The sequence below is a fragment of the Elgaria multicarinata genome, chromosome 17 (assembly GCF_023053635.1).
Source record: "Elgaria multicarinata webbii isolate HBS135686 ecotype San Diego chromosome 17, rElgMul1.1.pri, whole genome shotgun sequence".
NCBI classification, from domain to species: Eukaryota; Metazoa; Chordata; class Lepidosauria; order Squamata; family Anguidae; genus Elgaria; species Elgaria multicarinata.
Window position 1 is genome coordinate 12,107,784 of NC_086187.1, and position 26,986 is coordinate 12,134,769.

At 47.7% G+C, this 26,986-nt stretch overlaps 1 protein-coding gene across 1 annotated transcript; it reads right to left on the bottom strand.

Moving 5' to 3' along the window:
- Positions 1–26,566, bottom strand: MSS51 (MSS51 mitochondrial translational activator). Its single transcript, XM_063143462.1, has 6 exons — positions 26,377–26,566; positions 23,759–23,914; positions 23,431–23,555; positions 21,761–22,324; positions 1,999–2,092; positions 1–232 (listed from the first exon to the last, which is right to left on the bottom strand). The coding sequence occupies exons 1-6, from the start codon at positions 26,559–26,561 to the stop codon at positions 1–3; spliced, it is 1,356 nt and encodes a 451-aa protein (XP_062999532.1). The 5' UTR covers positions 26,562–26,566.
- Between the last annotated feature and the right edge of the window lie 420 nt (positions 26,567–26,986).

The following is a 26,986-nucleotide window of genomic DNA, read 5'->3' on the forward strand; positions in this document are numbered from 1 at the left end:
CTATTTCCTCTCCTCTTCCTCTTCCCCATCCAGTTTTCCTACATCCAGTTCATCTGGAGGGCCAGACAGCCCATGGAACATCACGTAGTGGGAGTTGCAGTAGACAGGAGGCTTGTTGGGGTTTGAGTAGGCCTGCTCCGGTTTGAGGGAGGCGAAGGGGTTGGCCCCGCAGCCGGTGATCTGGGTCTCCAGTTCTATCAGGATCTTGAGGGAGTTCTTCAATTCCTGCTCGCTAGGAAGACGATGTGAGGGGAAGCTGGTTATGCAGATGGCCCTGGACAGCTTAAGTATCACAGAAGGCACCATTTCCTTCTGAGCTCAACCTAGCCAGCAGCTGCCTATCGTGAGGAGCGGCTGTAACTCGGTGGAAGAGCTCACCGTTTGCATGCAGAAGGTCTCAGGTTCAATCCCTGGCAGCCAACAGTGGGGATGTCCTTCACCAGAAATCCAGCCAATTTTTTGGGCTCGCTGGACTTCTGCAACATGCTCGACTCAGCTTGCACTTGTGAGCCAAGCCACAAGTTTCCCCTGAATTCCAGGTCCCTTTTTATATCGTTCTTTTAAAATTTAGAAATGGACATTTTGCACAAATTGCAGCTGTAATTTGCACACGTTTTGGCCATCGTTTGTGCAAATTGCAAGCGCAATTTGTGCAAATCACACAAATTGTGCCAAAATTCGTGCAGTTGTGCAAATTGTGCCTGCGATTTGCACAAATGTCTAATTCAGGAAATTAAAACTAAACCAAAAAATCTGCCAGCTGGCCTGATTCACTGAAGGCCGAGTCAGGCCAGCTGGTGGAAAACAGAATGGAGTTCAGGGTGGGCGGGGTGGCTGAGCTGATTAAATCTCATTGAGCACCCCCACAACCAGATTCCTCTGACATCCTCGAGCGAGGGTGGGGCCATCCCCATTCCCAGACACCCTGCTCCAGATGTGTTGGACTACAATACCCACCCATCCCCAGACCAACACACTGGGGGGGGGCAGGTGTGCAAAGGCTACTTTAGCATTTCCCAGGGCTGAAAAACCAAACTAGTCCTAAATACAGGAACTGTGCAAGTTAGTGTTGGTAGTGAACACCTTGTCAGGTATAAGTCTCATGCAAGGCCGGGGAGGCCTTGCAGGTTGTAGGTAATTTTAATTAGAAATAGTTTGGAATGTTTGTGCAAGCTTGGTCTTTGTCAGAGTTCTCACGGGAGTTGCTGGCTTGTTCCCTGTCTTGGCCTTGGAGCTGTTAGACTTCTGTGGGAAAGTGATAGAGTGTTTAGAAAGGGGGTGGGGCTTGTTGAAGTACTCACTCAGATGGTAGCATCATCTTGGTGGGCTGAGCAGTGCTGCCTTGTTTGGACAGGGGCATGATTTACGGGCTGAGCGCCTGTCTGTGAAATGGTTTTGAACAGGCCTACGCCTCCCTTTATAAGCTGGAGCAAAGGCAAAGAGCCTTTGCTAAGATCATCTTTCAGCTCATGGCCTGAAACCCCTCCCTGTTTGGATCCATCCTTGTCTGGGGCTTTGAAAGCAGTCTGCTCAGACATTCCAAACTAGTTCTAATTAAATCTACCGACAACCTGCAAGGCCTCCCCAGCCTTACATGAAACTTATACCTGACGCACGTTGCGGCAAGGAAAGTTGTGCCAGCTCCAGGTTTTTCAGGGTCCTTGGACAAAACGCCCTCAGTGTGCCACCTCCTCACCACCAATGTCACCAGCTGCTCTTGCCCCTCGTCCTCTTTCTCATCATTGCTCCTGCTTGCTTGCTTGACAGGCAGAGAGCCAGGGAGCAAGCAGCCAACAGCATCTGTTGCTGCTCCTTCACACCACCGCTGTTGTCAGAGCGAGAGGCAGGTGAACATGTGGGCTGCAAGGGTGAAGAGGAGGAGCGAATCCAGGGGGCTCTTGTCAGGGGGCCCCTACTGGGGTTTGGTTCCTTAACAGGTGCCCGACCATCCCTACCCTTAATGCTGCCCTTGGTGGGGAGAGGAAAGGGATGTTTTACCTGTACACTGTGAAGAGCGAGGGGATCTTGTAGTCTCGGAGGAGCAGCAGGGTGGGCAGCCAGCTTTCCATCAGGTCATGGCAGGCATGGAATCCTGTGAGAAGAGGAAAGGGAAAATGGATCACCTGTAGTCAACACCAGCGTTTCATTTAGACATGTCTTTATTTATTTATTTTATTACATTTATGGACCACCCCATAGCTGAAGCTCTCTGGGCAGTTTACAGAAGTTAAAAACAGTGAACATTAAAAACAAGTATACAAAATTTAAAACCATCAAGAACATGAAAACAACAATATCCTTTTAAAACAACGTTTCTGGGTTCAAACCCCCCGCCCCCAAATTCAGCATATGTTGTTAACTGCCCAGGAAAAGAGAAAAGTCTTGACCTGGCGCTGAAAATATAACAACGTTGGCACCAGGCGAGCCTCGTTGGGGAGAGCATGCCATAATTTTGGGGCCACCACTGAAAAGGCCCTCTCCCTTGTTGCCATCCTCCGAGCTTTACTTGAAGGGCTCTTACCCCATTCCTCCAGAAACATCCGCTGTTTGCAATCCCCCTTTCCCCCTCCACACGCACACACACACTCGTATCAACTAGCTGCAAACCAACTTCTGCAACCTTCTTCTCACTGGCCTTCCTTCTTCTCACATCAGTCCGTTGGTTTCTGTTCACCACTCTGCCGCAAAGATCATCTTCTTGGCTCGCCGCTCTGACCATGTTACTCCGCTTCTGAAATCTCTTCATTGGCTTCCAATTCACTTCAGAATCCAATATAAACTTCTCCTGTTAACCTTCAAAGCTTTTCACGGTCTAGCTCCTTCCTATCTCTCCTCTCTCATCTCACACTATTGCCCCGCTCGTGCTCTTCGCTCCTCTGATGCCATGTTTCTCGCCTGCCCAAGGGCCTCTACTTCCCTTACTCGGCTCCGTCCATTTTCTTCCGCCGCCCCTTACGCCTGGAACGCTCTTCCAGAACATTTGAGAACTACAAGTTCAATCGCAGCTTTTAAAGCTCAACTAAAAACTTTTCTTTTTCCTAAAGCTTTTAAAACTTGATGTTGTGCGGACTTTATACTGTTAGTTTTACCCTACCCTGTGCCTGCTTACCCTACCCTGTGCCTGTTGGCATTCTCTTCCCCTCCTTATTGTTTTACTATGATTTTATTAGATTGTAAGCCTATGCGGCAGGGCCTTGCTATTTACTGTTTTACTCTGTACAGCACCATGTACATTGATGGTGCTATATAAATAAATAAATAAATAAATAAATAAATAATAATAATAATAATAATAATAACTTCTGCTTCACACCTTGGAGAGCTCCGTTAGAGTTCTGACTAAAACCCAGAGCAGATGCACCGCCCCACTAACATCAGAGTCACCAGCCTCCGCTGCCCACCATGACTGGGCCTTTAAAAGCGCCTCAAACTCATTTTGCACCGCCCGGGGTGAGGTACACCATGCTACCGCCCCCTTGCAGTTTGTCAAACCATGAACACCTTCCGTCCATCATATCGACAGGCATTTCCCTAGTAATACCTGTCTATCCCTGCAAAGGCCAGCTGAAACATTAAATAGAGCACCCTGCAGTGTGTGTGTGTATGTGGGATTACTGGCACATTCTATGCAAGGATGCTTCTCTCCAGGAACAAATCTCTGTCCCGTCGGCCCCGTCCATAACATTCTGCGGGTATTAAGGTATTAGTCCCAGGACGACAAAATGTCCTTGTAAATACACGACCGCCTCAGCATGTCGATTCAAGCTTGCAGAACGCCAGAGGGGACTTTGCAAGCTGGGAGCAATTCCCCCCACTGCCCGACTCGGCCGTCCCCAAACGTTCCGAACTTGGCGTGGCGTCACGCCAGCCGTGTTTTCCAGCGATGACGTGCAGGTTTGGCATCTGTGTTCCGACAGCTGCACAAACAGCGCTATTCTCCTGGGAAAGCTCCAAGCTTCGTTCTCTTCATGGTAGAGGTGCGATTGGCACGTGGAGTCAACAGAAGTTCCTCTTAGATTTCAAAGTGGGGGGGGCAGGAAAAGACTCCAGCCTTGGGAGGCATGGAACAGTCAGCTGGCATTGTGCACCGCACAAGAGAATGTTTCTTAGAGCCATCTTCTTCCATCATGCCATTGGTCTCTGGGGGCACCTATGGAAGGTCATGTGCAACTCTGCCTTCGTCTTGAGTGGAGGCTCCACAGAACAGCACAGGAGGCAAGCATGTTCAGGAGGAGTTGGGAACCCTTCTCCTGACATGCTAGCTTTCTATGTGGAGGGAGGGGGTTTCCCACATCACCCCAAGGGAAATTTACTGGGCACATCTCCACACCATCCACGAATCAGTCCTTGGAGTTGCTGACATCCTCAGAAGGGGGGGGGGAATAAAACCCATTGCGTTTATGACAGCTCCAAAGTTTCAAGTCCGTTCTCGCCACACAGGGGAGGTGATGTGGAGCGATGTGGTGGCCAGCTTAGCATGCAGTCACCAAAAGATCCCCCTGGGCTCATGCAACTCGGAGCACATCGCCACGTGTGCAGTTAGCATCGCAGTTGATGTGATACTGAGTTACTGTATCTTGTGTACCCTGTTGAGGTTGGTGGCTCTGAGGTCAGTGGGGTGGTGGATCCTCTTCGGGTTTCAGTCAGAACTCTAACGGAACTATCCAAGGTGAGAAGCAGAAGTTGATGTGGCTGCAAAAAAAGCAAATGCTATTTTGGGCTGCATGAATAGAAGCATAACTTCCAAATTGTGCGAGGTACTGGTCTCCCTCTATCCAGCCCTGGTTAGGCCTCATCTTGAGTACTGCGCCCATTTCTGGGCACCACACTTCGAGAAACATGCAGACAAGCTGCAGGGGGTTCAGAGGAGGGCAACCAGGATGATCAGGGGTCAGTGGAAATAAAGCCCTATGAGGAGGGACTGAAAGAACTGGGCATGTTTAGCCTGGAGAAGAGAAGATTGAGTTGAGACACGATAGCACTCTTCAAATACTTGAAAGGTTGTCACACAGAGGAGGGCCAGGATCTCTTCTCGATCCTCCCAGAGTGCAGGACACGGAATAACGGGCTCAAGTTACAGGAAGCCAGATGCCGGCTGGACATCAGGAAAAACTTCCTCACTGTTAGAGTAGTACGACAATGGAACCAGTTACCTAGGGAGGTTGTGGGCTCTCCCACACCAGAGGCATTCAAGAAGCAGCTGGACAATTATCTGTCAGGGATGCCTTAAGGTGGGTTCCTGCATTGAGCAGAAGGTTGGACTCGATGGCCTTGTAGGCCCCTTCCAACTCTGCTATTCTATGATTCTGAGGAGCATCTTGGATAGCTCCTTCAGAGTTCTGACTGGTTCTGATCGGAACCCAAAGCAGATTCACTACCCCACTGACCTCGGAGCCACCAGCCTCCATCTCTAGAGGTTGATGAATCTTATTTTTAGACCACCTGGCTGAGGAGAGCTGGGCCTTCTCCCCACCCTCTGCTTACCTCTCCATGGCCTCCCCCTGCCCAGTGATCATATGCCAGTCCTATTGGATCAGACCGAAAGGTCCATCAAGTCCAGCAACAGGCAAATATGTCGGTTTTGCTTTCTCTCGCATTTGAACTTTTAAAATTCCAAGTTCTTTCTCTCCTGATTATGAGGAACGTCATGAGTTTGGGATAGACAGATAGATAGATAGATAGATAGATAGATAGATAGATAGAAAAATGATCTGAAATGAAATTAGCCGTCTGCACCAGCCAAATTCAATAGGTTCAGCTATTCCCCCAGCATGGAGTGGACCGTGATGGGCCTGCCTGCCATATTGCTGTTAAGGATGAGGAGCCTGTCAGAAAGAAAAGAGGTGGCAACCCCAAAACATGTTTGAATACACAGAGATTCGAACCCAGGCTTTAAAGAGCAAACCACTCAGAAGCCCTTGGATGGACGGATCTGACCGTTTCGGTTTCTGTGGCTTTACACCCCACAAGTCAATTCCAAATGTATGTCTGCAGTTTGTAAGTCTGTGGTTTTTAGAATATTGGCCTGAGTGGGCGGAGTTAGAATGTCTGGGGAGGGGGGAGGAGTCATATATAAGGGAAGGACGGAGGGGATTGGAGGAGACTTTTTAGGTCCTCTTAGAGCAGCCTTTCTCAACCTGGGGCGCTCCAGATGTGTTGGACTGCATCTCCCAGAATGCCCCAGCCAGCTGGCTGGGGCATTCTGGGAGTTGTAGTCCAACACATCTGGAGCGCCTCAGGTTGAGAAAGGCTGTCTTAGAGTCTTTAGTGCTCTCTGTGTTTAGAGTACTTAAGTTCTGGGAAATTTGAGAGTCAGTGTAGTGAGTGGTGTCTTTAGAGTGTGGTGTGCACGTAGTGGAAGTATATCAATCAATACTGAGAATAAAGAAAGTTCAAGAGTGATTGTGTGAGAAAAAGGAAAGCGCGAATGTGAAGGAGTGACCGGATTGTATGAAAGGTTTCAAAAAGGTTTTTAAATGTTATTTGAAACAAAGCTTATGAACTTTTAAAAATAAATTTTGATTGTTTTGTTTTTAAACTACCACAAAAATCCCACGTTCTGTTAGGCGTTTATCATCTTAAGTTTACACATTCAGCACCCACTCTGACAATCATTCACCTAAGCAGATATAACTCACAGCGCATTATTATATATATTAAAATCCTTCTCCATTTTAAACCCCTTTCTCCACATAGTTTGGAGGAAGGTGGTTCTTATCCCTTGCCTCAGGCGTATCAAGCGGTGGTGCTTGGCTGGAGCAGGGAGTAGCCTCGGCCGGGTCTGGTGTTCAGAGCCTGTGTCGCCCCATAAGAAGTGGTGGCAGCCGTGAGGTCCGGTGTTCAGAGCCTTGTGTCATGGCAGTTTCTCCCGAGTTTTTTTTAAATCGCGAGTTCTTTTTGCACTCAAGATGGGGAAGTTTGCAACATTTGGTCCATTCTCATCAAAAGCAAACTGGAATGCAGTTCTCAGCCGTCCCTAATCAAACCCAGCACTCAGCTTCTGACGGTGCACACAACCACTACGAGCAAGGCATGGGGTCAGAAGCCATTTCCCTACATAACAGGTGTTCAGAGATAGACCATCTGTGAACATGAAGGCTCCATAATGCCATCATGGCTAATAGCCAGCGACAGACCATGAATCTGTGTGATCCCATCTAAGTGAATGGCCATCATCATCCTCTTCTCCCTGTTCACAGGAACTTGCCTGGGATTCGAACCTTGTCCCTCTTGTACACAAAGCTAGGATCATGCCCCTACACCAGGAGATAGGGAATGTGTGGGCTTAGGTGGCCGTTTGTGAACAGCCAACAAAGGGAACATGGATCACCAAAAGAAGGAGGACACTGATCGGCATAAAATTGGCATATGCTAATTTATATGTGTACGATACACATTCTGGAATAATTATTACAATTTCAATAGAAACAGAGTCCATCTCAGCACAGCGGGGGAGATGGTGACCAGGTCATCTGTGTGCTTTGCTCAGTGTGCTGCCCAGGTGCTGTTGATGGGCAACGTCAAAGCCCTTCAGCTCTTCCGTCGGATGGTTCTTTTGCTTTAAAGCAGACTTGGACGGGACAGGCCTTCAAACAGAGAATGACTGCAAAATAGAGGACAGTCCTCTGTAAAAGAGGACACATGGCCTTCCAAATGATGGTGATGTCCTCTGTAAAAGAGGGCACATGGCCACCCTACATGGCCCTCCAAATGATGTTGATGTCCTCTGTAAAAGAGGGCACATGGCCACCCTACATGGCCCTCCAAATGATGTTGATGTCCTCTGTAAAAGAGGGCATATGGCCACCCTACATGGCCCACCAAATGATGTTGATGTCCTCTGTAAAAGAGGGCACATGGCCACCCTACATGGCCCTCCAAATGATGTTCAACAACTCTTGTCATTCCTGAAGATTGACCAGGTTGGCTGGGGCTGTTGGGAGTTGCAGTCCAAGAACATCTGGAGGGCTGTTGATCAGCAAGGCTCACAGGTGCTTCTTCCCCCCCAACTGAGCCCACTTCAGGTATTAGAGTTTGCCGGAAGGATGCACCTTGGGGAGACATGATAGCACTCTTCAAATTCTTGAAAGGTTGTCACACAGAGGAGGGCCAGGATCTCTTCTCGATCATCCCAGAGTGCAGGACATGGAATCATGGGCTCAAGTTACAGGAAGCCAGATTCCAGCTGGACATCAGGAAAAACTTCCTGACTGTTAGAGCAGTACGACAATGGAACCAGTTACCTAGGGAGGTTGTGGGCTCTCCCACACCAGAGGCCTTCAAGAGGCAGCTGGACAGCCTTCTGTCAGGGATGCTTTAGGGTGGATTCCTGCATTGAGCAGGGGGTTGGACTCCATGGCCTTATAGGCCCCTTCCAACTCTACTATTCTATGATTCTATGAACCCCCCAAGCACCCCTTCCATGTATACGATTTCCCCCACACGACAACACATGTTACATGCAGCTTTCTCATCATTTACGGAACAGCCCTCAGGACACGACCGGCCTCTGTTTTGAGGCTGAGTGTTTCATGACTCCCTACTGCAGCTGCTTCACACTTAACCAGCTAGTTAGCGAGAGGTATGCTAACGAGGAACACTGATTAATCCTGTCAGTGCCCCACAGATCTCAGATGCTGAGCCTAATCCAGCAACGATGCGCGCTGTCAGCAGCGGACAGCTGATCGGAAAAGGCATGGCCACCATCGAGACAGCTGGGCAAAACCAGAGCCCTGCTAGCGAAGACGAGAATCCCCAGAGGTGCTCCTGCTACGGAGACATCTGGATTCCAGATGTTCCCTCTGGCGAGAGTGCCAGCTGAATCCCACAAATGGTTGGCCAGCTAAGACAGCGTCTCTCAAACGTTTTAATGGACGAAGTACATGTTGCGAGAGACGACGATGACGGCCCACATGTCCTCGCCTGAGTTTCCCCAGGAACGAGTAACTGCAAAGTACGTGTGATGTTACATCAACCTTCCCCAACTTGGCGCCTTCCAGATGTGCCCCCAGCATCCTCCTGCCAAGGGCACATTCCTTGACCAAGAAATGGTTGTGGAGAGGGTGTGCCTGGACAGTCAGCTATTCTTCCACTTGGCGGTTATCAAAACAGTCCCCCGTAAATTGGGCATTGGGCCAAAGTCTTTGGTGGAGGGAAACACAGTGACTCCAGGCATGCGTCATGCCAGGGACATCTTGAAATAATTTCCTGGATTTGACTGTAAGCTCTTTGGGGGCAGGGACCTCTCCTACTTAAAGCACCATGCATTTTGCTGTCTCTATATAAATAAGAATACCTGTGGTTGGAGTTGCCTGAACAAGAGGAAGGAAGTCTCCTAGAGAACATGAGTCACAGAGAAACAAACATAGATATGATTGTACGAGAGCCAAGAACAGAATTCCTGGTCTTTTAATCTAGCCAATGAACTCTGGGCCGGGATGGCTTCTCACCACCCAAGATAAAGCAACACGGGACGTAAGCAGCATTCCGGGACTGCTTTCGCTATCCAGGCTTCTTTGCTCTTCAAGTTTCATTACTTCCCTGGGGAACAATCTTTGAGATTTTGGCAGAACGTTTTCATGGGACAGATCTCGGCTCCGGGGTGTTTCCACTTTCCAGGGCCTCGGAGGAGGTAAAGCCCTGACTGCTGCTGCTTCAAACTTCGGCAGCTGGCTTGACTTTCCTCTTCTCCACCATTGCCACCACTGCATCAGGAGCTCCACCTTGGAGAGGAAGGAGTACATTTGGGTGGCTTGCAGTGAGGGTGCTTCCAGAACGCCCCTGCTGTTCCACAAAGGTCACATCTGTTTTCACCAGGAGGAGCAAGCAGCTCTTCTAAACTGGGGAGGGGATTGGAGGGCACCTACGTGCCTTGCCTGCAAAAGACCCGGCTTCAGTTTCCCAACATCTGTAGTTAAAAGGACCAGGTGGCAGATGATGGAAGGTAAGATGACCAAATGAGGTCCCTAGAGAGGTCCGCCAGGCACCTATTATTTATTATTATTTATTGCATTGATATCCTGCCTTTTTACCTCCTTAAGGAACCCAAGGCAGTGTACATAATCCTCCTCCTCTCCATGTTATCCTCACAACAACAACAACCCTGTGAGGTAGGTTGGGCTGAGAGTCTGTGACTGGCCCAAAGTCATCCAGTGGGTTTCCATGGCCGAGTGGGGACTAGAACCCGGATCCTCCCAGCTCCCAGTCCAACACTTTAGCCACTACACCACACTGGCTCTATGTTGTACTCCTTTTAGCGCCAGGTGAAAACCTTTTTATTCCCCCAGTATTTCAGCGTTTTAGCATCCTAGGGTCTGTCTGCCTATACATTGTCTTTGCCCCAGAGTGGCTCCAAACCCATGCTGCATCGGTTATATGACGCAGCCACCGATTCAGAGCCACCCTGGGACAAAGAGAGCCGAAGATGCGGAGCAGGAAAGTCGGGGACTTACCCCAACTTTTCCTGCCTGAGCAAGGTCAGCGTAGCTGTTCCCTATGTGTCCTTGCACAGGCTCTGCTCCGGGCGTTCCCGGGCAGACGGCGACCTGCTATTGGTTGACAGAAGCAAGCCTAATGGCTGTCGGAAAGCCCGCGCTGCCTCCCTCCATCTGGATAACTTGCCGCCACCCCGCACCAGCGAAACCACAGGGTTTGTCAGCGGAGCGGTGTCAACCCAGTGCCATGAACTCAGCCCCCTAGCTTCTTAGCACTGCTGTTTTCAATCTGTATTTTTAAATCTCTGTGCTGCCGCTCAGTTTTACTCTGGTCGTACTTTTATAGTGTGGTTTTATTTTATATTTTATGCTGTACCTTGTGGTTTTAACGGTTGTGAACTGCCCCGAGAGCTTTGGCCATTGGGCGATATAGACATCATGCAGGGCCGGTGCTTCCATAAAGGCCACTTAGGCGGCCGCCTAGAGCGCCAAGTTCGGCGCCCCCGGAAGTCACCCTCCCACTCCCAGAGCTGCTCTGGCCAAGTGAAGGCAGCTTCCGGGTGCGCCGTTCGCCCTGCTCCCCAGCGTCCCTGGCTTGGCTTCAGCTGGGCGCCCGCCCAGCAGCCGAAGCCAACCTGGGACACTGGGGGGCGGGGGCGGGCGGCTCCACGTTCTGACTTCCGGCGCACGCCAGACATCAGAACGTGGAGCCGCCTGGTGGAGAGGGGTGACAGCCCGCAGCAAACCGCTTACCTGCTCGGCACCAGCGGCTCCTTCGCCCGGCGTGATTGCCTCCTCCTCCTCCTCCTCCCCCTCCTTCCCCTCCCTCTCACCGCCCACCCTTCCCTCCGCCCGGCCATGAGGCCAGCCTCCCGCTTGCTGCTCCAACCCGGAGGATGGAGGCGAAGGGCAGCAGCCCGCCTCGACGCCTCTCAATGAAACCCCGCTGCCGCCGCATCCAGGCGGCCAGAGGAGTCGGGCACCACGCGTAGCGCTCCTGCTGCCCAGCTCGCTCGCCTCGGGCCGGATCGGGGTGCCGGCAGCCACCCGCCTGCCAACGGTAAGTCCCGTCCCTGGCCCCGGGGTGAGCGAGCTGCGTGGACTGTGTGTGTGTGGGGGGGATACGGGGCGGGGGAAGCAGCTCACCTTGCCTAGGGAGCAAAAAAGCCTGGCACCGGCTGACATGAAATAAATAAATGGAATAAATAAAAAGCTACACGTGTTAGGTGGCTGCTGCCAGCTTGATGGACAAACCCTCGGATTGGATAGAAAGCAGCTTCCTGTCTTCCTAAAAAACCCAAGAAGTGGTACACAAAGCAGCACCGGGAAGAGCTTCCTTTCTCACTGGGCTAAGGATGGACAAGGACTCTTGATGACCGCGTGGTTTCTGGCCTGCCCCTGCGGCTGCTCGCCAGCTCGCCTGTTTACCTGGCATCGCGCTGCTACACATAAAATACTTGATCCCTCCGCGCCCATTTGCTGCATTCCATTTCCAGTAGCTCAGAGACAGATTTAGGGACGATCTTCAGAGCACAAGGCCATAAACAGGATTTCTTAAACATACCCCACCGCACTCCTAATCGCTACTCCGCGATTAGGAAAGGCCAGCTCGAGAGAGTTTCGAAAGACAGCGTGCCGTTTTGTAACGGGGAAAGCATCTTAGTTTCCTAAAAGGGAGACGCTTGCTGCAGCAGTAATGGGGGTGGTGTTGCCTCTGATCATGTGCAAAGTAGGGAGTCTGTGAACCACTAATTCTCTTCCCTGCCTAGCTGAATTCTTAGCCCTTGGTCTGCTCTTCTGCCTTCTGTAGGGTGACTGTATGAAAACGAAGGACAGGGCTTCTGTAACAATTGTAAAGGAAAGGGAATTTCAGCAGGTGTCATTTGTATGCATGCAGCACCTGGTGGAATTCCCTTGTTATCAAACAGTTAAACCTGCAGGAGCCCTGCCCTCTTTTGTATCTGATCACTCTAGTATAGCTCCTGCAGTTTAAACTGTTGTGATGAAGAGGGAATTTCACCAGGTTCTCCATATATACAAATGACACCTGCTGAAATTCCTTTTTCTATGCAACTGTTAAAGATACAGGAGCCCTGTCCTCCTTTTCATATGGCCACCTTATTAAGAGAAAGCCCCCATATTTAAAATTGTCTATAGGGCAGGGTCACCTTTCTGCCATGGAAACGGTGTGGTTTAGTGCGACCTGGGTGACAACCTGGGTAGAACTATTTGATGTACTTCTGATAGCCATTTACATTGGTTATGATAAAAATTATGATAAAAAATTTAACTGTTATGATAAAAAGGGAAATTCCCTTTTTTCTAAAACTGTTGAAGATACAGGAGCCCTGACCTCCTTTCCATATGGTCACCCTACCTTCTGCTATGACACCTTCTTTCATCATCATATCCCACTTTGAATATTCTCCTTGAGCCCACCTCACAAACCCCAGGTTACCATGGGAACAGCAATAAACAGTTTTACATCAATTGTAATTGCATGGCCTATTCCTTACTGGACATTTGGACGGTAAGGACTGCTGCTGCTTCACTCTACAGCGTTTGGGAAGATTTCCAAAGTTGTGGCCTTTTCTAACATCATGGCAGGTAAGAATTTTTTTTCTTAGATGTGGAGAATAGAATGAGGAACAATGTAATAAAGAATTTCTGTTTTATAAATGTTTTTAGATGTAAGTGTTCAGAATGGCGGTAAACCCACGTATCCAAAAAGCTCATCTCATTTCTATCTTGATGAGAGGAAAACTGGATGTTGCTATAGTATTGATCCAGGTTACAAATTCAATGAAACTATGTGGATTTGCAAAAATTTTAGAAAAAGATCTATGTATCGTTTATAGAAAAGTATTTCCTTATAGAACGAGTTTTGAGCCGGATAGATAAAATTCTCTTCCAGTCGTGCCATGAATAAATTGGCCACACTAGGGGCAAAAGGGCTTCCCATGGCAACACCTCGAATCTGCAAGATTTTTTATTTTATTTTTTTGTTAAACCTAAAATAGTTTTTTTTCCCTTATTTTTTTTTTAATTTATTTATTTATTTATTTCATTTCTATACCGCCCAATAGTCGAAGCTCTCTGGCCGGTTCACAAAAATTAAAACCACGAAGACCATAATAAAACAACCAACAATTTAAAAACACAAATACAAAATACAATATAAAAAGCACGACCAGGTTAAAACCACACAGCAAAAATTGATATAGGTTAAAATATGAAATTAAAACAGCAGAGTTTAAATTTAAGTTAAATTAGGTGTTAAAATACTGAGAGAATAAAAAGGTCTTCAGCTGGTGACGAAAAGAATACAGTGTAGGTGCCAGGCGGACCTCTCTGGGGAGCTCGTTCCACAGCCGGGGTGCTACAGCAGAGAAGGCCCTGCTCCTAGTAGCCACCTGCCTCACTTCCTTGGGCAGGGGTTCACGGAGAAGGTCCCCTTTAGATGATCTTATGGTCTGGGCAGGCACATATGGAAGGAGGCGTTCCTTCAAATAACCTGGCCCCAAGCCATTTAGGCCTTTGAATGTTAATACCAGCACTTTGAATCGGGCCCAGACCTGGACTGGCAGCCATTGAAGTTGTAGAAGGACTGGTGTAATATGATCTCGTCGGCCAGTCCCTGTTAGTAGGCGGGCTGCCCTGTTTTGTACCAGCTGAAGTTTCCGGACTGTTTTCAAAGGCAGCCCCACATATAACGCATTGCAGTAATGCAAACGAGAGGTTATCAGAGCATGGATAACTGTAGCTACTAGGCTATCTCTGTCCAGATAAGGGCGTAGTTGGTAAATCAGCCTGAGCTGATAAAAGGTGCTCTTTGCTTCTGAGTTCACCTGTGCCTCAAGTGACAGTTCTGGATCCAAGAACACCCCCAAACTACGGACCTGATTCTTTAGGGATCATATTTTCTAATATGATCTCAGTAAGTTCTAATAGGACATAGGTAGGTGGGGAAAGATTATCCCATTTATTGAGATACCATTCAACAGTATTGCGTGCCTCATCATGAGGGATATTAGTATAGAGGTAGTTGACATCCAACGTTGCCATAATGGCACCGGGCGGAATATATTTACCCTCTATTTTATTGATGAAATCAGAGGTATCCTTTAAATATGAAGGCATTTGAGCCACGAAGGGGCACAAGAAATGGTCAACGTATTGGGATAAGGGCTCTAAAATGGAATTATGCCCCGAGATTATTGGGCGTCCTTGTGGTGGGAAACTTGATTTATGGATTTTAGGTAAGATGTAGAAAACTGGTGTGCGAGGGTGTGATTTTTGTAGAAACTTTGCTGTTTGTTCATCTATATATCCCCAAAGCATGGCTTCATTGCTTGCAGTTCTTATATAAAAAGAGATATGCTTGGCAGGGTTTGTAGCAAGATGAGTCCTGTAGTTGTCTAAACACCTCTTTCAGATAACCCTGTCTGTCCTTTATCTGCTTCCTTGATGATTATAGACGGATCATTAGCCAGGTTCTTTACTGTTTCCCAATCTTTATTTGATAAATTGTGCCATGTTGATGGGATGTGTAGTTCCAGTTGATGTAAATCCTTTAACGCAAGATGTTCAAATACTTGTATATGAGGATTGTAGGAATTTGGATTTAACGTAGAGCGCGGGCGGAAGATAGAAGTGTCAGGTGCACTATCACCGAAAAATTATCTCAATTTTATTTGATGCACCAAACAAAATAAACCAAGCCTTGTATGAAAAGCATTGTATCACGGTGTACGGACAAAACTCATGCCCAGATTCAATATCCTTCTCTCTTCATTGGATAGTGCTCGGGAAGATAGGTTCACAATCAAATCTTGTTGCGACCTCTGCGACGTGGACGATGGGTGAAAAATGCTCCCTTCTGGGGTGTAAAGATCTGTCCCAGGAGGTTCTATTTGAACCTTCATCACCGGAGGTCCCAATGGATTCTTCCGTTGTATCCATACTATCCAGGTCTGTAGGATCATATGATGCATCCTGCCAAGACACTTTCTTTGTAGGCTTCCTTTTAGGGTGTTCATCAGACATCTGTTGTTCAGAAGGACCCTTGCTTTGGGGGCCCTCAGAGCGCTAGAGTAAGAAATGTGTGTGGGAATGAAGGGCCTATGAAGACTTCCTACTTTCCTGCTGTAATCCTAAAATAGCATTAGAAGACAAAGAGTCTAGCTTTGGTTTCCCATGACCGCAACTCAAATCTCATTGGGGCTTTTGAGTGATGGGTCCAAGGGAGCTGGGAGCTCTTATGTATTAATTAATCCGGAGCAAAAAGTTCCAGAAAGTCAAGGAAGGTTGGGAGAAGAGGAGTGACCATGAATGGGGACGTGGCCTTGGCAGAGGTCTTCCCACTGTGCTGCACGGTCCTCTCTCCTGAGGGATCCGGGGCAGCTGCGAATCCTCTTTGGATTCTGCTGGGAAGAAGACACATCAGTTTATGCAAGCGTTCTGTGTGTAATTCATCCTACACTATACATACAATCTATTCTACATACTGTTTTTACATGTTTATGTTTTTATGGTTTGTGTTCGCTACTTTGAAATCTGCGGATGTAAAACATCCATAAATCCTAATAAACCAATAAATATTATTGAGATGGTTGTCTCTGCTCCATCTTCTCTTCATTAGTACCCCTCCCCCTGCAAGAAAGGTGATAGCCCACTTGCTGCCGCAGGTGGGTGTATTGGAAATCCCCTAATACTGGGGCATTTTGGGAGAGATGCCAGGAGTGGCTTCTTCGGCAAAGTTGTTCCTAGGCTCTGCATTGGGGGTGTCACCGGCTTCGGAGTAGACATGTAGAGTGGGTTGACCCACAAGGTGATGATATCTGGGGTCCGTACACGAGGCGGCACTGGCTTCCATACAGTTTGCCAAAGGGCCTATGTTGGCTTGGGCCAAGTGGTCTTGCTTTGATCCAGGGGCCTTGGCAAGGAGGCCTCCACCACCTTTGGCAGTCTGGTCGGCACTTTCTTCGGCTGAGGAGTTGGCAGTGGCTTCACAGGAGCCAGTTGAGTTTTGGGGAGTGACCATGGATGGGGACATGGCCTTGGCAGAGGTCTTCCCACTGTGCTGCACAGTCCTCTCTCCTGAGGGATCCGGGGCAGCTGCGAATCCTCTTTGGATTCTGCCACATCAGTTTATGCAAGCGTTCTGTGTGTAATTCATCCTACACTATACATACAATCTATTCTACATACTGTTTTTACATGTTTATGTTTTTATGGTTTGTGTTCGCTACTTTGAAATCTGCGGATGTAAAACATCCATAAATCCTAATAAACCAATAAATATTATTGAGATGGTTGTCTCTGCTCCATCTTCTCTTCTTTAGTACCCCTCCCCCTGCAAGAAAGGTGATAGCCCACTTGCTGCCGCAGGTGGGTGTATTGGAAATCCCCTAATACTGGGCCAAACCACTGGGCCTCCCTGTCTTTGCTGATTGGCAGCCATTCTCTCAGGTCCCCCCAGGCAAAGTCCTTTCCCCATGCTGCTGCTTCAACAGGAGCTGCCAGGGCACGGGTGCCCAATCTTTTTTGGGTTGGTGGGCACATTTGGCATTTTGAAAGGGTGTTTTGGGCACACTTACAAAATAAGACTCAACGAAAGATCACTTGCGCAAGAACCAAATACAAGGCGGACATGGAGGCTGAGCACCCAAACAGGAAAACACTCCTTTGAACCCACATCAAGATGGAGCTGGAGGGCAGCCCTTCACTTTGCTGCATCTTCTGTTCGGTAGTACCCCTCCCACTACAAGAAAGGTGATAGCCCACTTGCGGCCACAGGTGAATGTGTTGGAAATCCCCTAATACTGGGCCAAACCACTGGGCCTCCCTGTCTTAGTATTGCCTGTGTTCCTTTGAAGTGGTTAAACACTCCTGCTGAGAGGAAATTTCCAATTTATTTAAGAACTTGTCAATCACGGCTGCCAATACACACGTAGCTTTCCGAACTTGGCTAAAACTTTTTAAAAATCATTAAAAATCAGCGAATGGACCTATGTGCTTCAAAATTGCCATGCATCAAGCCCTTCTAAAGACCTACCATATTTAGAGGCTATCATGGTGCCTAGTTACATGGCTTTACCTTGTAAAGGTAAATGACAGAGATGAATGCATTTTTGTAAAGGGAGAATGGTAAAACCTTAAAAAAAAATTACTAAAAATCAGCGGATGAACCTATGTGCTTCAAAATTGCCATGCATCTAGCCCTACTTAGGTTCTATCACACTGCAAAATTGCAGGTGTGTATCTTGAAAAATGACAGCATATTTTTAAAGAATATTTTTTAAAAACTCAAACTTTTTTAAAAAACTAAAGAATCAGCAGATGACGCCATGTGCTTCAAAATTGCCATGCCTAAGGATATATTTAGAAGCTATCAGGTTGCCAAGTTACGTGTGTTTACCTTTAAAAATGACGGTGATAAATGCATTTTTGTAAATGGGGGGATGGTTTGAGGGTAAAATCTTTAAAATAATTCTAAAAATCAGCGGATGAACGTATGTGCTTCAAAATTGCCATGCATCAAGCCCTGCTTAGGTTCTATCATAATGCAAAGTTACACGTGAATGAATGAATAAGTTTATTACGGTATGACAACCAGCACTCCAATCAAACACCATACAATTTAACACATCACATTACAGATGTAGAACGTCTTTTATTATTATTGTCTTGCCTCTTTATGGCGTGAGATGGCTGCAGCGCAAAATCTGGCCACTTTTACATTCATGCCTGACAAAAGGTAATCTAAACATGTAACTTATACGATTCTCTTCAGATCATATAAGTTACATGTGTGTTTCTTGAAAAATGAGGAAGTTATAGCACTTTGAAATGACTGGAACTCACATTTTTAAAAAATCATTGCAAGAAAACCGATGGACATATCTGTCTAAAATTGGAAATGCGTAAGCATCTCCAAGGTATCTGTAAGCTCACCAAATTTCATTTTTATATCATTAAAAATAAAAAAGTTATAGGCATTTCTTTAGGCCAATGTAATCCTATGGCAAACCTCCCTCAACAGGAGGGGGTTGCACGTGCTAGAGAAAGGTGAGCAGATGTGAAGAAAAGCGTACGGAGCGCTTCGTCTTCTTTTGTGTTCACTAAACTCCATTGAACTTACTTCTGAGTAGGATTAGGCTACACTATCTAGTCATTCATACAAAGTTAACCAGAATTAACCTGAACTTCACACTGACTATCCATTTAATATTGCTAGTATATTAAATGTCTGACTTGTGGATTGTGGTGTAGTGGCTAGAGTGTCGGACTGAGAGTCGGGAGATCTGGGTTCTAGTCTGCACTCAGCCATGGAAGCTCACTGGGTGTTTTTGGGCCAGTCACAGACTCTCAGCCCATCCTACCTTGCAGGCTTGTTGTTGTGAGGATAAAATGAAGAAGAAGATTATGTACACTGCTTTGGGTTCCTTAGAGGGAAAATGGTGGGATATAAATGAAATAAATAAATAAATACATAAATACATAAATAAAACCTAACTCTTTTAACTTGTAGTCAGATGTTTTGATAGTGGTAGTAACTCAGTTTAGTAGAAACTCAACACTGAGGCCTTATGGTGGGTGCTTCTCACCAGTTCTCCCACTATTGTAGAGATAAAAATCTGCAAAAGGCTATACCTGGAGCAAGACCTTTAATAGAAATTGTGAAAATCTAGTTTATATTACATCTCAAGTGTTACAATATTTTAAAGAGAGACGCTCTTCCTTGCTCAATATTAAATCACATTGAATGGGCCTGAGAAAAGATTGCTACAGCGACCCAATCATTCTTCCGCTCTTCTTTCTCCACCCTTGACTAGGAATAAGTCCTATTAATCTCAGTGAGGCTTGCTTTTGGTCAGGGCACAATCCTTTGCATGCTGTCTGTGCAGTGCTGGGAGTTGTAGGACATTTCTTTCTTTACTCTCAGTTTCCCATTTTCTGTTTAGTCTAGCAGTTGTGTACCAGGTCCTAACCACAGTGTCCTTTGGCCTTCCCCCCGCCCCCCAATCCAGGACCTGTTCTGTTTAGAAAAATGAAAAATAATAGATTTTCTTTTGCATTGATCTGGTATGACGACAGCAAAAAGACCCTCCACAAAGAAATCTGTACAGCGACTAAAAATACATGTCAATTTCAGATACATTGAATGGCTCACTTTATTTCAGTGGTTTTAACATGAACATATTTTGTAGAACACGTTGGTCTTAATTGTGAGCTGTAGAATCAGACATGTGACGAAGGCCACGCCCCCTTGGGGCCGGTCATATCAGGATGGGCCCGCCTTGGGGGCTGAGCAGGTGGGGTTGGGCACGCCTCCTTGAGTCATGTTGCCCTCCTTTTGGGTTTCCAAAATAGGGTCACGTTAAAAGTGTCCCTACCACCACCACCATATAACTAGAGCGAGTTCCCACGTATCTGGGATCAGAAAGCCTCTCCGTCAGGTCAACGAGTGTGGCAGCGCCTCCCAGGCACTAATCTCAGAATGGTGTTGCGTTTTTAAGAAATTCGATAAGACTTCTGTAGCAGGGCTGCTCTCTTCTCTGTCCGGCAAAGCAGGTAGAGGCGTGCGTCATCTGACCTGAAGACTGCACTCCCCGACAGACAGCATTTGAAAATCTTCCCCAGGGATCGCCATGCCACCTGCTCCGATCCGCAGAGATTGAGTTACGCAGGCCTGGCCATGACTTCGTGCGAGGAAGGTCAGGTTGCTGCCGGAACGCTGCTCCCTCCCTGTCAGCTTCCCTTTCCAAAGCCCTGAAAGTCTTTGCAGTTCCTCCCGTAACGAACTGCCAACGGTTGAGACCAAAGGGGCCTCTTCCTCTTCCTCCTCCTCCTCCATCTCCACCACCACAGCAGGCCCTGCCGCTTGAGCGAGGGGACACAGGTTACCCAGGTTGCTGACCTCAGTGTGGACTAGTAGGATGCGATGCTGTCATTCTCCAGATGCACAGCAGAAGGAAAAGCTAAGTTGCAGCAGAGACAAACGGACTGCAGGGAGGGGATCTCTTGACACATCCAGGCTGGTCTGGGGAGCGTCTCGGCAATAGTACAGCTGCCTAATAGAGCCAGCTGTACTATTAGGCAAAGTGAGGCAGCCCCCTCAAGCAGCTGATTTCAGGTGTCATGAAAGTGCGGCACGTGCTTGTTTTATTTATTATTTCTGCCAAGGACGGGGAGAGGCGGCTGTAGGACTTTCTGCCACGGCTGCCAAAGTAAGTTGCATTTTGACTTGGAGGAGGGGTTCTGTTTGCTGCTCCCCCCACCCCCACCCGAGGCAAAATGTCTTAAGAACCTAAGAAGAGCCCTGCTGGATCACACCAAGGGTCCATCTAGTCCAGCGTTCTGTTCACACAGTCGCCAACCAGGAACCCACAAGCAGGACATGGTAAAACAGCACCCTCCCACCCATGTTCCCCAGCAACTGGTGCACACAGGCTTACTGCCTCGGATACTGGAGGTAGCACAGAGCCATCAGGACTAGTAGCCATTGATAGCCCTCTCCAGGAATTTGTCCAACCCCCTTTTAAAGCCATCCAAATCGATAGCCATCACTACATCTTGCGGTAATGAACTGCGTACTTTAACTCTGCTCTGTGTGAAAAGGTACTTCCTTTTATCTCTCCTGAATCTCCCACTGACTTCTTTTTATTCTAAGATAAGCTTTACCTTCATGTGGGACAGGTAACTGCTCTTTTTGCCTTTTTTGTTTTTCTCTGCTAATTGCCTTTGTAGCAGGTTGGCATCGTTACTAAATAATCCATAATACTTGCCAGAATGCCTCTCCTGACCTGAACATACCCAGACACTAGGATCAACAATTGGGGTCCCCCTCCAAGTGCCACATTCAAGGGGGGCTTGGAAGGTGGCCACAAGGGACAGGGCCTTCTCAGTGGTGGCCCCTCAACTCTGGACTGAGCTCCCCAGTGAGGCCCGCTTGGTGCCGACACTGTCATCTTCTCGGCGCCAGGTAAAGACCACCCTCTACTCCCTGTCATTTAACGGCATATGATGAGGCATCTATGTCTGCTGTTTTAGAACAGGTCTGTTACGAAAAGCATTGCTTATTTGTTTTTAGCTGTTTGCATCGCTTTAATTTTTCTGGGTTATAAAGTTTGTTATATTTTGTAGCTTTGCATTTACGTTGCATTTCGTATTTTTTATCAATCACTGTACACCACCCAGAGAGCTTTGGCTATGGAGCAGTATGAAATAAATAAATAATCCCATCATAGCTGAGGTTTTCTGAGATCCTTCTGGGAGCTGTTGCAGGCTGCCTGGTGAAGGGAGGGGTCTCTGGATTGACATACCTGGATGGAAGCCAACCACGATGTCAGGCCGAGCTGCCTGCTGAGTCTCCACTTCCGACTCCCAGAAGTCGTGATAAAGGCCCTTGTAGCTGCTGAGGTAGACTCTTTCCCGGGGCCCAAAGGCCACCAGCGGAGATCTCATGATGGGCCCGTCCACCACATCGACGCCCACCATCACCACCTCGATGCCCTGGTGCTTTGGGAACAGGCGGGACAACTCGTCGTAATCCGTCGCCCGAGCGTTGAGGGTCTCGACGTGGGACGCCCCGACCACGTGCACCGTCATCGGCTTGGCGTAGGGATCGAGCCCGAAGGCGTAGATGCCCAGGCCGATGGTAGCCGGCCGGGACACAAAGTCCGTCGTCACCCGCTTGACCGACTCCCTCAGCTCCGGCTCGTCCGGTTTGGGCTTCCCAGCGTTGGCCCAGAGGATGCTCATGTAACGGCCGGTCATGACAGAGCTGAGTTTTTCATCCAGATCCTCCTGCATCAAGAACCAGTCTTCCCAGCCTCTCACGTCTTGGATTCGCTTTGTCCAGGGGCCCGTGGGAAACGGGATGTCGCCTAAATAGGGAGCCATAGCAAAGAGACGATCTCAAGGCACTGTGTCTTTCAGAATCCTGGCCCCCTACCCTGAATTACACATGCTCTGGTTACTTCAAGCAGCCTGAAGAGTCTTTGTGGATACCACCAGGAAAGGGTGGTGGTGGAGCATGGCCTCCAAGCCCCAGAGCCCATCAAGCCCCATGAAGGACAAAAAAGGAGAGATTTGCATAAAATATGCATATGCCCATTTATATGTATAGGAAATAATGATTCTCCTTTAAACAGAAACACAAGGCATCTCACTCTAGCAGGGAAGGTTGCAAGCCTTTCTACATGAGGCTTTTATTGTGCACTTGTGATTGCTCACTCATAGGTCCTTTACATGACATCGCCATCCTCCAGGGCCTCTCCCACGCTTTGCAACCATTATCGTGGTGTGTTTTTTTCCTAATGAGGAAAATCTGGTATTATTTAGAAATGGCGGAATGAGAGTCTCATGTGATTGCAGAATTCTGCTATGCCACACCGCCACCTAGTGGCTGTATAATGAAATGTATAGAAAGGCAGAAAAAGAAGACCTCGGGGGGGGGGGGGAAGCACGTGTAAAGGAGCCAAACTTAATCCCGCAAAGAATCCAGAAGCAGAAGCGTAAAAGTGCATGTTAAAAGTCTTATGTAGAAATGCACTGTGGCCTGTGTGCCGGCCGGCTCAGTCTGCTGTTCAGGTGCTGACCATTCGGCTCTCCCTTCTCAGTGTCCTTTATCCTTAAACCAGTTTTGGCTTGGGCAGCCCTAGGTGGTGGGCGAAGCCAAAATACCAAAAATACCGGCCTCTTTTATCTTCTTTCTTCCTGCCAATAACTATAGCCTTAGGAGAGGCCGTTTAGATTGTGGAAGAAACTGAGCAAACGCTAGGAAACCAAGAAATGATCAGCTGTCAGGAGAAGGCGCAGTGACTAGGAAAAGGTGTGTGGCCATCTGGATTGGGACCCAAGGAATGTCTGCTTCCCCACCCCTGAAACAGAGGATGTCTCGGAGCAGAGAGCTATCTTCTGTCGGCTCTTCAAATAGAGAACCGTCCTCTGTAAAGTAGGCCGCATGGTCACCTTAGGTTCACGGGCCTACCTGTGAATTCAAGCCATTCCACTAGTCGGTCCAGGGCCACAAGCTTCAGCTTCTTGCAGAACTTTTTGTGAACGGGCCAGTTCACCCGCTGACACTCCGAGCCACAATAATAGACATTCTGGCATCTGGAAACGGAAAGACGAAAGGTTAACCAGGCTACATTGGCTCCCATATCCCGAACAAAAGTGGGCTTTATTCTACCTATAGTTTAGTCATATGCACATTTATTTGAATAATTATTCCGTTAACAAAACCTCCAGCGATTAATCATCAAAGAACTCTTTAACTGAGTAGCAGGTCCATTTTAAAATAAAAATTAAAAAAATACCTTTTGCACCGCCTCAGGCTTTTGGGATCAGGCAGAGATTCCGGAAGTTTCTTGCACTCGACGCAGAACTTGAATGTGTCCTCCATTTTCTGGAACATCTCAAAATAGGATCGGATCCCGAAACCCACACAGAGTTCTTTGCCCTCCATTGCAGACCTGTAAGGAAGCAGCCCAATCGGAAGAGATGGACGGAGATCGAACGGGGTTCCCATTCTGACTGTAGGCTTTGCAGGTCAACATCCTAGCAATGTTCAAGAGAGCAGCGCCAATAATACGGGGGCTGTCATAAGGGGTAGCTGTGGCATTTCGGAAGTGGGGCAATTCCATAAAAACCCAGATGGCATGCAATTAGTTTTTCTACTGGGCTATTTGAAGTGGATCTTGACAAACCAAAGTGCCAGATGGTTTTCTTGGCAAGTCGAGCCACATCACATCAAACAAGGGTTCACACGTAACAAGAAACAACCTCTCGTTTGGATTACTGCAATGCGTTATACGTGGGGCTGCCTTTGGAAACGGTCCGGAAACTTCAGCTGGTACAAAACAGGGCAGCCCGTTTACTAACAGGGACTGGCCAGGGAGATCACATCACGCCAGTCCTTTTCCAGCTTCGTTGGTTGCCAGTCCATTCAAAGTGCTGGTATTGACATTCGAAGCCCTAAACAGTTTGGAGCCAGGTTATTTGAAGGAACGCCTCCTCCCATATGTACCTGCCCGGACCTTAAGATCATCTACAGGGGCCCTTCTCCGTGAGCCCCTGCCAAAGGAAGTGAGGCAGGTGGCTACTAGGAGGAGGGCTTTCTCCACCGTGGCACCCCGGCTGTGGAACGAGCTCCCCAGAGAGGTCCGCCTGGCGCCTACACTGTATTCCTTTCGTCGCCAGCTGAAGACTTTTTTATCCTCTCAGTATTTTAACACTTAATTTTAACTTAAATTTAAATTTTACTGTTCTAACTCTGCATTTTAATCTTATATCAATTTTTGCTGCGTGGTTTTATCCTGGTTGTGCTTTTTATACTGTATTTTGTATTTGTGCTTTTAAACTGTTGGTTGTTTTATTATGGTTTTAATTTTTGTGAACCGCCCTAAGAGCTTCGGCTATTGGGCGGTATAAAAATGTAATAAATAAATAAATAAATAAATAAAATAAATGGGGGCATTTCCCTCCAGGGTTTTTCATCATGGCAGTGGCCGCCATTTTGAATAGTCAAGCCATGGCGGTGGCGTGCTGTATCTTGTCGTTATGCATGATCCCAGCAAGGGTGAGTTGTTGGGGTGTTTGACCAGCCACCCAGACCCCATGGTCTGTTTTGGCATTGTGGGCGGCTTGTCAAATGGCCCAATAACCCACCCTCACCAGGTTCACATGTAATGACAAGCTATGGCTTGAATATTCAAAATGGCGGCCACCATTACAACAAGAAACCCCAAGGGGAAATTCCCCCACGGTATGCAAACCAGCTCTCTCTCGCTCTCTCCCTCTCTCTCCCTTTCTCTCTCTGCCTCAGGCAACCAGATGTTCTTTACCTGAGGCAACCAGATATTCTTCACCTGAGGAAGTCAGACACCTTGGGCCAGCCCTGGGCTACACATATCCTCCAACATCCTTCTTTTCATAACCAAGATCACTGCCCGAACCTACTGTATTCAATTACTCTGCCATGATTGCTCCTTCCATTGCCTTTAAAAGCTAAGGGACAATTGTTCTTTTGGTTCAAGACGTGCCAGGAAAAAGCATAACAGACCAACAGTGGGCTTCACAGCCATTCCAAAGCGTCTTCCAAAGTTGCACTGTGTGAAGGTGAGAAACGACAGTGCTGTCATCTCACTCAAACAAAAACTTTAAGAAGGCAACCCACAAAAGGTAAAAAAAATAGGGGCAATGTTTTATCAGAAAATAGGGGCTGTCCCTGGTCAATATTATAGCCTCATGTGGCGCAGAGCGGTAAAGCAGCAGTTTCTGCAGCTGAAACTCTCCCCACGGCCTGAGTTCGATCCCAGCGGAAGCTGGTTTCAGGCAGCCGGCTCGGGTCGACTCAGCCTTCCATCCTCCCGAGGTCGGTAAAATGAGTACCCAGTTAGCTGGGGGAAAGGCAATCATGGCTGGGGAAGGCAACGGCAAACCACCCCGCTATGAGGCCTGCCAAGAAAACGTCAGCGAAAGCTGGCGTCCCTCCAAGAGTCAGTAATGACTCAGTGCTTGCACGAGAGGTTCCTTTCCTTCTTTCCCTGGTCAATAGGACAATTGCAGTGTATGACGCTACCTGGCCCTTTATCTGATTCCTTCTTGACTCTGGTTCCCTGAGCTGGTTAGCCTGACTCAACCACTTACCTGGTTCTTGTACCTGGCTTGGGATAACCTGTGCTTCTTTACTGACCCTCCTGCAGACCTGCCCCAATGTCCCATACAAATCTGGTGCCGATCCTATAAGGAACCCATATTTCACCTTGCATATACTCCGCTGCCTGCAGTTCTGGAATCTGACACCCAGCTTGCAGAATCCTTTTTGTTGGAGTCAGACTAGATCGTAACAACTGGTGTGCAACTGACTAACAACTACAAAACATCTCAGGAATTTCAGCATCCTCTGAAATGTGTGTCTACCATTGTGGCTCACCTGTATTGGTCATAGCTCTTCATGTTGAGCTTTTGAAGAATGACCTGTGACAAACCCGGGACGTTGGTGTCCATAGCCCGGAAACCCAGAGAATCCATATTGGGCCCTGTAACAACTGGCGTCTCCGTGGGATTGTTCCGGGAGCAGCTGGCTTTGGAAGCCACTGATTTCTTCCTGTGAGCCATCGGTGGTGGAGCTGGAGGATCTAGAATTAGAATCAACAGGTAAAATTACAGTGAGAAGGAAGGAGGTCACCTATTTTCCAACTGAAACACTTTGAAAAGCAGAGCACCAGTGTGTGTTGCATTGCTCTTGCTGCAATGAAGCTAGGGTGACAGGTGTCCTAAGCTATATTCCTCTATTTGAAGGGCTATCAAAGGACAGTCCTCTATTTAATGCAGTGCCCTATTTGAAGGGCGTGTCCAAATACGGTGTAGAGAGAAACAACCAGAAGAAGTGAGAACAGAGAGACCTTGAGTACAATCAGCACCCAGACAGCAGACTGAGTAGCAGGCATACAAGGCTTACCATCTTCCCATGGTGAGATGTATTGTATTTCTATTTAGTTTATGGTAGTAATTTCTAAATTTACATCTATACATATAAATCA